This window comes from Synchiropus splendidus, chromosome 3, assembly GCF_027744825.2.
Source record: "Synchiropus splendidus isolate RoL2022-P1 chromosome 3, RoL_Sspl_1.0, whole genome shotgun sequence".
Taxonomy (NCBI): domain Eukaryota; kingdom Metazoa; phylum Chordata; class Actinopteri; order Syngnathiformes; family Callionymidae; genus Synchiropus; species Synchiropus splendidus.
Window position 1 is genome coordinate 17460386 of NC_071336.1, and position 15331 is coordinate 17475716.

The 15331-nt window shown below is 42.7% G+C and overlaps 1 protein-coding gene across 1 annotated transcript; it reads left to right on the forward strand.

The window, feature by feature from the left end:
• The first annotated feature begins 642 nt into the window (after window positions 1–642).
• Window positions 643–13455, forward strand: mrc1a (mannose receptor, C type 1a). The gene is made up of 30 exons (XM_053859383.1): window positions 643–766; window positions 846–1247; window positions 2710–2883; window positions 3023–3178; window positions 3321–3434; window positions 3516–3656; window positions 3710–3892; window positions 4058–4215; window positions 4287–4403; window positions 4555–4670; window positions 4742–4890; window positions 5668–5867; window positions 5938–6053; window positions 6140–6221; window positions 6304–6445; window positions 6632–6670; window positions 7252–7415; window positions 8427–8491; window positions 8589–8689; window positions 8762–8901; window positions 9302–9413; window positions 9498–9667; window positions 10827–10932; window positions 11198–11430; window positions 11509–11674; window positions 11736–11885; window positions 12047–12163; window positions 12724–12882; window positions 12958–12990; window positions 13053–13455. Exons 1-30 carry the CDS (start codon window positions 700–702, stop codon window positions 13286–13288), a joined length of 4308 nt encoding a protein of 1435 aa, XP_053715358.1. The 5' UTR covers window positions 643–699; the 3' UTR covers window positions 13289–13455.
• Window positions 13456–15331: the final 1876 nt, after the last annotated feature.

The following is a 15331-nucleotide window of genomic DNA, read 5'->3' on the forward strand; positions in this document are numbered from 1 at the left end:
TGCTGAAAGGGATCTTATATCCCCAAGTTTTATTATTCTTATGTTATTTGTACATTTTTTTGCACTCCACCTGCTCAGCATACATTTGCAAAAAAAAAAAAAAAAAGTGTGGGTCATCCCAACCGTTTTCCTCGTATTCGGAAGCAGGATTTCCTCTTTCGTGTATCACCTTGTCAAATATTTTCCAAAGAACCCTCGAACCTCTGGGAATCCACTGTAGGAACATCAGCTAGTCAACAAAACTTGTGTCCTCTTCAACTTTGGCCTCATATTCAGTTGCTGCCTGATGCACTGTCATCACATGATTAAGGACAGTTTTTTTTATGTGTAACCCTGCATGCCTCTGAACTAACTGGCTTTCCAGCAAAAAAAAAAGTGAATGTACTGTTACTGCATAAGATGGTAAACTTTTCAACTCTTGATGTTTAGTAGTCCTCTACATTTGAAGATCATTCAAATACCCCTGTTATCCTGACCACGTGCTCAAAGGTTCCAAGATAAAATGTTTTGGGGTTCCCCCCCTCCCCCCAGTCTGGATGCTCTGCTAAATTGCTGTCCTGGCCAACTCTGAGCTGTCATGTGACAGGATACCCATCAGTGCTATTAAGGAAGGAAGGCATGTTCTCTTGTCACTGCTGCTTCAAGTCACACCTTAGTAAACACCAACCTCCCATCTCTCATGACTTGACATTCGGAGCAATGTTGCCGTTTTCTCTCCCGGCGTTCCTCTGCCTCCTGCATGTTTTCTGCATCACTGCTGAAATAGGTATGGTCCTTTAATGCTTCATCTAACAGTGACTTAAGTCGTACCCTCTGCTGATTTTTTTTGTTGTGTTCTGCTCCAGACAGCAGCGCCTTCCTGATCTACAATGACGCCCACAACAAATGTGTGATGGTGGAAAGTGCCACCTCGATGACAGCGGCCTCCTGTGACCCCCATTCCAAAGCCCAGCAGTTTCGTTGGGCATCGGAGTCGCGACTCCTCAGTCTGTTGCTGAACCTGTGTCTCGGGGCTGAACAGATAAAGGACTGGGTGAAGGTGCTGCCCGTCGACTGTGATGAGAACAGTGAGCTCCAGCACTGGGAGTGCAAGAACGACACGCTCTTTGGCCTCAGGGACCAGAACCTGCACTTCAACTATGGCAACAACAATCAGAGGAACATTATGATTTACAAGGGCTCCGGAACCTGGAGTCGTTGGAAAGTGTATGGCACCAATGGGGACATTTGCTCAAAAGGATATCAGGGTAAGTTGGGCTTGTTCATCTGTCCAAATACAGGGTGACTTCACTATAACCTCAGACCTGTTCTGAACCTTCTAGAGTCAAGAATGTATGTCACAATATTTTGTATTCAGTGTCATGTACAAGCATTTTTCTCTTGTTTGGGCTTAAGGCATGAGAACAAAAAATCCTAAATCAACTGCTAACCAATCCACGACCACTCCCCATGACTTAAAAGCAATGAAGGGCTGATCGTTTCAATGTCAATGCTCCCTTACAAACTAACACCTTTCCTTGTCATTCACTACGTTGGTGACACTCAAGTACGTACTCGTATTCAGAGAAGATTGTGGATTCTGATCATTGGTTTGTTTAGATGTTAATAAACTTTAAATGAATCACTTAGTATTTGTGAAATACAAAAGGCAATATGTAACAACAATATGTAATATACTTAATGTAATGCAAAGACAAGGTGTATTCAGTTCCATTTAAAAAAAGTTTTCTTGCATTCACACAGGATTTGTATAATATCATTCAAAACAATCAAATATAATAAAACAACAGATTTAAGATTGAATACCTTTATTGTTTGAAGCAAAATTCTTTCAGCAAACCCACTGGTGTATAATTGACATCTGTAGAAGCTTTGTAGATGTTGAGCTCTTCATAACACATGTACATAAAAAGAGCCCACGTCCTGCCTGGGGAATGGACTTTCTATCATGACTGCATGAGAAATTGTTACTGACTATTCCGCAAATTGCATACAGAAGATTTACACACAATGACATTATGATATACATTACATTTGGATACAAATGGACACAAAAAACCCAGATTACATTAAAAGAAACTTGCCAAAAATCAATAATGCATGGAATGTAAAGATCACAAGGTTAGTATAAAAAAGGATTAAAGCCACTTCTCGAACAAATGTATGCTTTCAAATACAACTGGAATTGATAACTCTGCATCCTATTTTTGGTCTTTCAAAGAAAAATGCAATCACAGCGGGAACTCTGATCGGACCAATGAAAATAGATCAAATGAGATACCGCCTGTATCGAGTCCTTGTGCTTCTGTCATTGATGATTTATGATCATTTTGTTTGTAAATAAATTGGTTTTAGTTTCATTTTGCCACAGACCCTCTGCGATTCTCTTCGTCATCTTGAATATCAGTGTTGCCTCTGCTTGGTCGCATTGAACTTTAGTTTCTGGAAAATTAAAAATTGTAATACTTTAAAGGCATTCTAATATTCATCTTCATTCCAAATGCCATATATACATTAAAATATATTGTCTATATCCAGGTCTACGCGTATTCATGTTTAGCGAGTCACTTGTGTCACATTTACACCTCACAGGTGACTTGGCAGTCTGCACATACTGGTGTCATGCCCAGTGGTTGTGCTGAGTTCTATGGAAAGCAAATTCTATCATTGTCTTTGATGATCTTGTGTCCACATTCTATCTCTCCTCAGAAATTTTCACTATTGGAGGCAATTCTTTTGGCGCACCATGCCAGTTCCCATTTAAGTTCGAGGATAAATGGTACTCTGAGTGCACGAAGGAAGGCCGTGATGACGGGCACCTTTGGTGTTCAACAGACACAGACTACGACAAATCGACGAAATGGGGCTTTTGTCCGACCAAAGGTGAGTCGCGGTGTATACTCTGGCCCTTTAGGAACATTAACATCCTGCTCCTGACCTTGAGGGAGCTCCACCGTCCAGACTGTAAACGTAAAGTTTCATTACTCTTGTATTAAATATGCAATGCTCTTTTTTAACGTAGACACTACAGACTGGACCACGGACCCGGTCACGGGTGTTAAGTATCAGAGGAATTTGCAGTCAGCGTTGACCTGGCATCAAGCAAGGAAGAGCTGCCAGCAGCAGGGCGCTGACCTCCTCAGCATCATACAGCTCCATGAGCAGTCTTTCATCACAGGTATTCTCTCTGTGATAACCACTGTTGCAATACTGCTCTTCTCCTGTAGATACATGTACTGAATTACTGACAGCAAGAGTCCACACATGACTCGTGACCTTATCTTGTTTTTGACACAATTTTAACTTTGACCTTGAACCAGGCTTGACATCCATCTTGGGATCCTCCATGTGGATCGGACTAAACAGCCTGAGTTCTGAGGCGGGATGGGAGTGGAGCAACGGACATCCGTTCCGCTATTTAAACTGGGCCCCAGGTCTGCAGCTTTTAAACATACACTAACTGATACACATTCAGTCGAAATGAAGTCATGTGCACTTCATGATGTGTCCTGCAGGTCACCCTTCGTCTGATCCTGGGAGCAGCTGTGCAACACTCAATTCTGCTAAAGCATCAAAATGGGAGAGCAGTGACTGCTCAAAGAAGCTAGCCTACATATGTCGCAAGGAAAATCCTAGCAAACAGCCGCCTCCAATGGGTAAGTGACAATCCCCATCGTCTGACTTCAAATCAAATTTTGACCGTTCGCAGCCAAGGAGCAGCCCAGCTTCTGCCCAAATCACTGGGTTCCCTTCGGTGGTCACTGTTACTTCCTGGAGAGAACGAAACACACGTGGAAGGATGCGATGAACCTCTGTCGGAAGGAAGGAGGCGACCTGGCCAGCATCAACAATATAGAGGAGCAGAGTTTCATTATATCACGGTCTGGATATTGTGAGTCAGTTTCAATGCTCCTCAGTTCACTGCATGCCAACCTTGTCTTCTCCCGTGGATTGACATTCATAATGATTTCTTCTTGTTGGAAAAGCCCCATAAGCCACCTTCCTTTCAATAACTGTCCACTAAGCTAAACAATCACTCTCTGCCTGTGGTCGTCAGCACCAACAGACGTGCTGTGGATCGGCATGAACGATCAAAGGGTTCAGCTGTTTTTTGAATGGTCCGATCGGTCTCCTGTGACCTTCTCACTCTGGGACTTGAACGAGCCATCGCATGCCAGCAACCTCCAGGAGGACTGTGTTCTGATCCAGGGAAAGGTAACGCCGAGCCTCCAGCCAGGATGATGGCAGCTACCATAAACATGGCACTCTTCCGGTCTCGCCTGCAGAATGGTGGCTGGGCGGATCATGTGTGTGACAAGTCATTTGGATATATCTGTAAGAAGATGGCCTCCAATAAGCCAGTGGAAGGGGCCCAGAAACAGTCCAACACTGGATGCAAACCAGTGAGTGATGTCGCCTCATCATAAACCTTTTTACATACTTCTCTTTCTGTCATGCATATGTTTTATCCTCTAAATCCTATTATATGGAATATTTATTCAAAGGAATAAGTAAAAAAAACAAGCATTCTCATCTGTTGAATGACACCTGCAGGGTGCCTTGAGGTTCCGCTCATACTGCTACAGCATTGGATCTGAAAAGAAGACTTTTGATGGGGCACAGAGAGAGTGCTCAAGCTTTGGCGCAAACCTGGTCGATATCAATGACAGGTGTGTGTTTTTTTCTCAGTGTATACGCAGTAGAACAACACTGAATTAACATGTGTGATGTGTTTATGCAGATATGAAAATGCCTTCTTGATCAGTGTGGTGGGTTTAAGACCAGAGAAGCATTTCTGGACTGGATTTTCCAACACAGATGACAGACAAATTTTCCGGTGGGTCACCAGAAGACGGGTGACGTTTACACATTTCAACGTCGGGCTGCCAGGTACAGCACAGTCTCCCAAGCCGGCCTGCAAAGCTTATCAGTACCATGGCGCTGTTTTGTTTCCACACCCAGCTCTATTAAACTACAGTGGAGACAGTGGAAAAAACAATGCAACATTTTCACTGGGTCAATTTAGAATTTAAAAGGACAGATTGGAATCCAATTCCTGCCTTTTAGTGGGTCAAATCAAGTATATTAGTGTCTGAGTCAGAGTAATGACAAGATCAGAGGAGGCACATGAGAGAGTCCATGCAGGGTGGGAGTGGTGGAGATGACTCACAGGGGTGACCGGTGACAGTTATTGGGAACTTTTACAGAACAGTAGCCAGGTATGGTTTTAGAGCCTCTGACACCAAGACAAGAAGAGTAAAGCTTGAGCATCATCAGTTCGCTTACCAGAGAATGAGATCCTAAATACAAGACCCAGAAATGTGTTAAACTAAGATGGGGTTTGGCCATTTTGCAGGAAGTTTTTGCGGGCCCCTAATCCGAACCATCAGCCCAGTAAAAAGCCAGTTGAGAACACAGTTTCCCTGGTGTCCATGCTTTTGGAGAGTTTCCTTTCGTCTCCAGTTGGGAGGAGACATTAGTGCTGACTCAGACATATGTGAGAGAAAATGTCACCTCTCTTGCCAGGGAATATCTTCCGGGCTCTCAGACTGAGCTGGGTCAAGATGTATAGGAAAATCAGCGTCAAAATCAGAAAACGCTATTTAAGAAAACAAGTCTCAACCATCCCATTTTTTAATCCATATCTTTTTCCATACTTTACAAAAGACCGCAGACAAGGATGCGTTGCTTTTGCTACGGGAGCACAGGCTGGCCTGTGGGATATTCTCACATGCAGCAGTATGGAGAACTTCATCTGCAAGCGGCTGGCGAACGATGTCACGACGACAGCGGTGCCTCCCACCACGCCAACCCAGAGCTGTCATTCGGGGTGGATACCACTTTCTAGAAGAAACGTCTGCTACAAAGTGAGACTCGCCTCATGGATAATTCTATTGACAATGTGACATGAAATACAATGAGTTTTGTATTTGGAAGGTCTACAAAAAATCCAAGAATTTTAAGAGGACCTGGTCTGAGGCGCAGAGCTTTTGCCGGGCCATTGGTGGGGAACTTGCAAGTGTCCTACGATACCAAGACCTAACTGATACATCGTACGTGGAGGAGAAACTGTACTAAACTAGACGTGGCAACTATGCTATGATAATCTTGTTCTTTTGGTTTCTTTTAATTTTCACAGGTTTCGTTCTTCAGATAAAGTGTGGATTGGTCTCAAAATGAAGGGCCCCAATGAAGGCTTTACGTGGGCTGATGGCTCATCTGTACGTGGATATTCATAATGAACACAGAGATGAAATGCTTGGTTTGTGTCCTAACTATGTCCTCTCAAATACTTGGAGTCAGTTTAGCTTTAGCAACTGGGAATATGGAGAACCAAATAACCACAACGAAGTTGAGCATTGTGTGGAGATCTCGGGTTATCGAAGAAAGTGGAACGATCGTTTCTGCGACACTCCCAATGACTGGATCTGCCAAATACGCAAAGGTAGCTGTCAAACCTTCCCTCACGTGTTGCCCTGTGCTGCCTTGTGTGAAAAATAATGTGGCTAAAGAGGAATCTCTCTTGCATTCACTATTATTTTGGTCGTAAAAATGTCTGCTAATCTCCTGATCAAGGAAAGAATGCCGTTTTAATAGCAGGTCCTTCATCAGCGCTGTGTTTTCCTGACAGGGCAGATTCCCAAACCTGATCCAGTCTATCGAGAGGAAGGTAAGCGGTTTCATGGTCATTGTCCCTCTGTAGTGACAAACTGTTGATAGCGCTAAAACAAGCATAAAAAGCAAAATTGGCCTCCGATAAAACCATCAATAGAATCCATAAATCCATAAATTCAGTTAGAGCCCTTCTCCAGCTTCAGTGACTCACTGATAATTATTATTGACTACCATCAGAGCATTGCGAAATAAAGAGACAACAATTACACCAACAATCCTGCATGTCACAGACAAATCTAGCTCACAGAGAATGTAGCTGAATGGAAGCAATGTTGATCAGGCATACCACGGTGAAACAGCAAGTGGAGCTTGCAGGTTTCCAGGTTTTGTATCAAGAGCAATTCAAGCTCTTGGAGACACAGGACAAGGGAACGCAAAACGTACATGCAAAATATAATGCAGATCATAACAGGATAATGAATGTATGAATAAATAAATGGCTACACTCATATGTTCATTTTGAGGAGGAAAAAGGGGCATGAAGTAACAACGCGATGACCCCAGAGAAGCTCTGCATGAGACAAACCTATTCCAAATCATAAATATAGCATGTTAAAGTCACATGTTTTCTTACAGTATTCAACCAAACGGCAGATGGATGGGTGATTTACAACGAAACCCAATACTACGTCAACCTTCAAAACATGCCAATGGAAGCAGCAAGAGCCTTTTGCAGAAGTAAATTTGGTGACCTTGCTGTCATTAACAGCAACAGTGAGAGAAAGTTCATTTGGAAGCAGGTAATTGAATCTGTTTTCACATTTGCTGTAAGACAATAACTATGTACAAAATATTCACTGCATTATTCTTAAAACCATATTTAAATGTACCATTTGAAAATGTCTGGAGGCCAAATGTGTTATTTATTTATTGTAGCAATTTTCAAGGGCTTTGGTTTGTTTTGATTTGGCACGCCTTCTGAGTCAGTGTTTTTTCTTCATTTTTACTACCTTTCGCATGGTAGATACATACGAAATACATCTACCATATGAAGCAGGATATATGGAATTATGTAGCAAAGAAAGAAAATGTTGAATAAATATATTTACTTTTGACTCGAAGTAGCCACCTTTTGCTTTTTGGCAGAGCTGTAGTCACCTGTTGGAAAACCTTATTGGGTGACTGCATCATGAAGCACATTGCGAGAAAGGCTAGAGTGAGCAAAGTAGTTATCAAAGCAAAGGCTGGCTGTTTGGAAGAATCTAAAATATAAAAACTAAAAACGTTTTGAGTAATTACACGCTTCTTTGTGCATATATATATGGTATATATATGTATGTGTGTGTGTGTGTGTGTGTGTGTGTGTGTGTGTGTGTGTGTGTGTGTGTGGGTGGGTGTGTGTGTGTGCTAAAATTCACACTGTAACCTCAGACTCCGCTCTAGTGGCAAATATGTCCATTTTTATCAGTCACATGTGACTTTTACAGAAAAAAAGGAGAGGAATAAGAAAGGAAGAGGTGTTGTGCCCACAAATAGGGATGATTGTGCACGTCATAGCAACAGAGTTTTTATTCACTTCTTTCTCTCTCTCTCATGGTACTGTGCTGTCCTACGTATCTCGGTTGTGTACTCAGATTACGATGGTTTATAGGATTTGTGTGTGGTGGTGACAGAATAATCTTTGGCAAAAAGTGAGGGGGACGCATTCCCCTCGACACGATCATGAATCTTCATGATTACATTTAGTAATTTAGTAAATGCTGATAATTCAGTTTCTGCTTGGTAGTTGACCTGAATTTTGTTTTCAATAGATACAGAGAGGCTCAGAACGTCAGTACTTCATAGGAATGATAGTGAATTTAGACAAGTCATTTAGGTAAGTTCAAGCTCAGCCTAAATTGTTGATAATACACACAAATGTACTATTTGTTATTGTTTAAAAAACACCCAAACACCTGTTGAATATCATGCAGCTGGCTGGATGGCACACCTGTCACATACACTGCATGGGAGCACAACGAGCCCAACTTCGCCAATAATGATGAAAACTGTGTGTCTATATACAAGAATATGGGTAAGAAAATGGTGTATGATTGTTGTTTAAAATATATATATATATTTATGGATGCTTTCGTCCCTCCTCCAGGGTTCTGGAATGATATCAACTGTGGAATGGATCTACCCTCTGTTTGTAAAAGAAGCAACAATTTCGTCAACACAACAATGTCACCAACGACTGTCCCGAGAGGCGGATGTGCTCCAGAATGGGTGGCTTTCAACGGCAAGGTATGAATCATCACACAGCAAACTGTCCTAAACTTGAACAGGTAAAATCCCGCTGAGTAATGAGTTGCTCAGCATCTGTATGATGGATGATAGTGTAAGTATGTGACACACCAGCACTGGCATATTGTCTTATATGAACTCCTCTACTTCACTTCTGTTTCTTTTGCATTTCTTATCTCGACCTATACTGACCAAGAGAAAAAAGACTCACATGTATTCAGGGATACGATATTTATATGCAACACAGCCACCATCACCTGTGCGCTTTTCTTCACCGCCCTTGATGTCTTTCCATTGCTCTGGATGACTGATCCATTTTCTGTTTTCACTTCCGCTCTTCCACTGAACTTTCGCGAGGGTGGTTTTACTTAGTTACTTACGGTCACACATGTTCTTACAGTGCTACAAATTTGTTATGGGTAAAGACCAGAAAAAGTCTTGGCGGAAAGCCCGATCTTACTGCTTAAACCAAGGAGGAAATCTGGTTTCTATCCTGAATGAGAAGGAGCAAGGTGAGCCGTGGGATCAGTACTTCCTGCCAGACGGGTGCCTCGGTGTAAAATTCACTCAGTGTTCCTCCACCTCCCTTTCCCCAGAATTCCTGACAACAAAGTTGGTAAGCTGCACTACGGACTTGTGGATTGGAATGAACGATATCAACTGGGACATGCACTTTGTCTGGACTGATGGAAAAGGCATCGCCTATACAAACTGGGGCAAAGGACAACCACGGCGCTCTCCGGATGTACACTCATTTGGAAGCGAGGTAGCACACGTTTTTGATACTTTCAACTTGCTCATATTTAATGAAAGATGTTCATATTGGAATTTACTAAATGTGATGTGATGTTTGATGTATGTCAAGCATAGTTGGTTAAGTAGAAGAAGGCTATTAGAATAATGTACAAGGCAGATTACAGAGCACATACAAATCCTAAGGCGAGACACCTCAAATTTCCTGTACTAGTAGAGAGACAAAGACTGTTAGTCTGGTTTAGAAGCAGAAATGGACTGCTACTGGATCACCTACAAAGGCCGTTGAAACTAACTCCTGATGAAGAGGAGCAGAGAAGAAGAGGGAACCTCTATCAACCATATCCTAGAACCACACAGAGACACTGCAGTAGTGTATAGTGCAATAGGGAGTGAAAACGTGGAACTTGCATGGGGGTTTTCAAGAAAATGTATCTGACACAGAAACGGCCAGATTACTCTGGAGAGAAGACTAAAAAATTCAAAGTAACTGAAGGTTAGCGACACACAAACTGATTCATTTCTCCTACTAGTGATTTTTGCAGTACGTGTTCTCAAAGGTGTATTGCAGATACAACAGGAACCAAACGTTTCTAGGAGCGTTTCTGGAGAGCCCGAAGACTGCATCTACTACGATGTGTTTTAGAGATGTTCAGCAGTGAATTATTAACCCCCCCGCTGAGTCTGACTTATTTAGCTGTTGGCACCATGAAGAGTCAGAACTATTAGGTTCAAATCCTGGGCTTGATGACTAAAAGATGTTGCTCTCTGTCTGGCACAGTTGATGATACAGTATTGTAGATTCTAGGACTTGGTCATGGCTCTTTCAAGTTTGTCAACTGTTCCTTCTTTCCTTCTCCAGTCCTAGTTCCATTTACTGTCAATGTCAAATGAGGGGCAGTGTGGTGCAGATGGCCAGGGCCACGTGGGTTTTCTCATCTCACAAACAGAGTGCAGAGCCCTTTGGACTCCACTTGCCACAGAATTTGGAGACCAAGACAGACAACCCACAGCAACCTAGCACAGCCTCCTCCCCACTCGTGTGTTGACTCTCGATGTGGAATGATGTTCAGTCAGAGTCTTTTCATTGTTTGTACAGTTATTTGAGCAGGTGTGAATGAACGTTGCAGCCATGTTGCTTTCTGTTGACAGTGTTCTGATCTGTGTTTTAGGATTTCGATTGTGTAATAATGTCTAGCGACAGCCCGTTGCGCAAGGGGCTCTGGAGGGTTGAAGAGTGCGACAGGGAGCTGAACTTTATCTGTAAAAGAAACATTGGTGAGTGCACAGTCTCACTTTTTTTATTTTTATTTAAAAAACAAAACATAGAACATATCGGACTCTAAGCCCACATAATGACAACAACAACATTTCCTGAAAATACACAAAGAATTCAAAGAGTCCAGTTGATTCTAAGTTTGAGTCATCTGTTGTGTGTCAAAGGCAACAAACATAATAATGTTTTTCGCAAAATTAGTAAAAGATGTGCTTTGATTAGGCACCATGCTACAGCTGTGTCCCTTTAAGATCCACTTTTGCACAGATTCCCAGATCGCTGTCCCGTCCCCGACTGATTTGACAAAAGCCTTCTTCAAGCTTGGAAATGAGTCCTACAAACTAGTGGCACAGAAGATGAGGTGGGACGAGGCCAGACGGCAGTGCCAGGCCGATGACGCCGATCTGGTCAGTATCCTGAACCCGGTGATCCAATCTTACGTGGCCTTGCAGGTCTCCAAGTACAATGAGCCTGTGTGGATTGGACTCAACAGTAACGTGGTAAGTAATTCAGACAGATCACACGACAGTTCCATCAAAGCTACGGCAGAAGCACCTGACAACCCGTCTGTTCAACAGACTGATGGTCGCTACAAGTGGGTGGATAACTGGGTCCTGACTTACACCAAATGGGGTAAATCTGAACCGCTCAACAATTACGCCTGCGTGTACATGGATGTGGACAAGAACTGGAAGACGGCCCCTTGCACCAACACCTACTTCTCTTTCTGCAAGATTTCTTCAGGTTGGAATTTCCCTGAAGGGAATGTCAAGATTTGACCAATAATTTTGCGTAAATGTTTCAGTCACTGCTCCACCTGAGCCGGAACAACGTCCTGGAAAGTGTCCTGAAAGCACCAAAGTCGGCTGGATTCCGTACCGAGGCTATTGTTATGCGTTTGTCACCTCAGGCCGCGAGACTTGGGCTCACGCTTCGTTGGAATGCATGAAAATAGGTAGGTTGGGCCCAGCAGACACTGAGCACAGTGGGATGGAGTAGACAGTTCGATTCCAGTGAGAGGCAGCTCAGGGTTTGAACTTGAAGTTGTCCATTGGTGAGACTGTGACAGCCTTTAGGTCATTGAAGTATTACATTCTCTCCTTTGTGCTGCATCAGGGGCATCTCTTGTGAGCATTGAGGATCCCCATGAGTCATATTTCATCCAGAGCAACGTGGAAATGCTACATGATGAAGCAAAGTTCTTCTGGATCGGGATGATTAAAACCCATGAAGGTGAGTTCTGATCCAAACTGACTTCTGACCAGTGTTTACATGACCTTAACTTGATGTATTTGTGCCACCTCGCCTAAACATGAGTACCACCTGGCTGATGCTGTGCAAACCAGACCGAGCCATGTGGCAGATTTGTGTAGTAAACCTTGACAACTAGAAAACCCCATCATGCAGAACAGCTACTGTAAATAGCATGTATTTGCACTATTCTTGAGGAACTAAATTAACATTTTCTGTGCCTGTTTTTTGTCACTCAAAGAACATTTAAAAATATTGAAATATCAATTCGAATAAAATGCATTTATGTCATATATACATGTTTTGTCTGTAGTTCCTTTATGATTTAGATATATGAAAGTGTATATAAATTAAATAATTTTCTCCGTGTTACTCAAGTTTCCCCATCATATTAAGGCTTTTTTCTTTGTTTCCCTCTCTCTTGCGTCTTACATCTCATGACTAAGCGGTGTCAGAAATAACACATTATGCATTCATCTTCATGCGGTTTGTATTTTTCATTGACTGAAGGACTGATATGTAAAAATAAATTCCTTCTGCAGATGCTTGGATGTGGATCGATGGCACCGTCGTGGACTTCACCAACTGGATGGCTAACGCTAGAAGGTCTGAGTCATGTGTCGTTCTTTCTTCGGGAACTGCCCAGTGGAACTCCATTCAGTGCAGCAAATACAATTCGTACATCTGCAAAACACCCAAAGGTGAGTGACAAACAGAGGAGGTGTGTTGAGAAGATGACCTGCGCAGTTGACAATAACTTCTTTACTCTTTGACAGTTCGTCTCCCAACTGAGGCGCCTCCATTCATTGGTAAGTCTCTGGCAGAAATGTGATGATTAAGAAGCCATGTAACTGAATGTTTTCATCCGTAGCTCATGCCGTTGAGGACATCACTCCACACGGATCTCCAGGAGTCACCGTGGCCGTTATTCTGATTGTGATCGTTGCTCTTGGACTCGGAGCTTTCCTGCTTTTCCGCAAAAGAATCCCCATGCCCAGTTTGGGAGAGTTCACTTTTGATAACAAACTGTACTTCAACAATCCAATCCGAGCGGCCGTCGACACCAAAGGCCTGGTGCCCAACATCGAGGAGAACGAACAAGCGTGAGCCACCACAAATTCCACCTGCTTCTCAACCGGAACTAGTTTCAGCCTCCACTTTACTACTACTGTATTTGTAATTCTGACTTGAAATGACATGATTGATTTGTGTACAGTTTTTTTTGTTTTAATTATTACAAATTAAACTATGACTTGCAGTTCACGGTGGAAATTTTGTCAATAATAAAAATGAAAGAAATTCAATGAAGTTTTTGTTTTGAAGTGGGCTTCAAAGAACCAATGGGCTAAATCACCAGACTGAATTCCTTAACGGAGGAATGATGAAGATTGAATGTGACCAACTGACACATGCTGGACTTTGACTCCTCTCCTCTGACCTCTAGTAATATGTTCAGAGACTGTTTCACATTTCAGTAAAAATATGTAAACATTAACGAATTGATTTAAAATACAATGTATGGGTTTTTTCACCAATCCTGTGTGTTTGCCCACAACCGAGTCTGAGTCATACGTAAATGTTGTATTCAGTTATTTAACTTTTCAACATTTTTTTCTAATCCAAGTTGACTTATTTATACTGAACAAAACTTTTTTTCACATAGTGAGGTGCTTTTAAATCATCTCCTTTTCACTTTCTTGGCAGTGCAAATACGTGACAATTATACTTTTTGAGTTCGGCCCATTTAGGGGCGGTTTTGGAGTCGCTCTACAGGGAGTGCAGAATTATTAGGGAAATGAGTACTTTGACCACATCATCCTCTTTATGCACGTTGTCTTACTCCAAGCTGTTGAGGCTCGAAAGCTCACTACCAGTTAAGCATATCAGATGATGTGCATCTCAGTAATGAGAAGGGGTGTGGTCCTATATCAGGTGTGCATAGTTATTAGGCAACTTCCTTTCCTTTGGCAAAATGGGTCAGAAGTGGGACTTGACAGGCTCCGAAAACTCCAAAATAGTGAGATATCTTGCAGAGGAATGCAGCACTCTTAAAATTGCCAAGCTTCTGAAGACAACAGGGTCGCAAGAAGTATGTGGAAAAACCAAGGCGCAAAATAACTTCCCATGAACTGAGAAAAGTCAAGCGTGCAGCTGCCAAGATGCCACTTGCCACCAGTTTTGCCATATTTCAGAGCTGCAATATCACTGCGGTACCCAAAAGCACAAGGTGTGCAATACTCAGAGACATGGCCAAGGTAAGAAAGGCTGAAAAACCACCACCACTGAACAAGACACACAAGCTGAAACGTCAAGACTGGGCCAAGAAATATCTCAAGATTGATTTTTCTAAGGTTTTATGGACTGATGCAATGAGAGTGAGTCTTGATGTGCCAGATGGATGGGATCGGTAAAGGGCAGAGAGCTCCAGTCCAGTCCAGACGCCAGCAAGGTGGAATTGGAGTACTGGTGTGGGCTGATATCATCAAAGATGATCTTGTGAGGCCTTTTCGGGTTGAGGATGGAGTCAAGCTGAACTCCCAGTCCTACTGCCAGTTTCTGGAAGACACCTTCTTCAAGCAGTGGTACAGGACGAAGTCAGAATCCTTCAAGAAAAACATGCTTTTCATGCAGGACAATGCTCCATCACACGCATCCGAGTACTCCACAGCACGGCTGGCAAGAAAGGGCCTAAAAGAAGAAAGGCTAATGGCATGGCCTCCTTCTTCACCTGATCTGAACCCCATGGTTCCTCATCAAATGTGAGATTTACAAGGAGGGAAAACAGTACATCTCTCTGAACAGTGTCAGGGAGGCTGTGGTTGCTGCTGCACACAATGTCCATGGTGAACAGATCAAAACACTGACAGAATCCATGGATGGCAGGCTTTTGAGTGTCCTTGCCAAGAAAGGCGGCTATATTGGTCACTGATTTGTTTCAGAAATGTATATTTGTGAATGTTGAGCTGCTATATTGGTTTCCTGGAGACAATAAATAATTGAAATGGGTACATCTTTATTTTTTGTTAAGGTGCCTCTTAATTATGCACAGTAACAGTCACCTGCACACCTCTGTGTGTGCCACTCCAACTCCCAAAAATATTCAGCTTTGATAGTAATGGGCCTTTTGGGTCCATTAAGAACATGGTTATG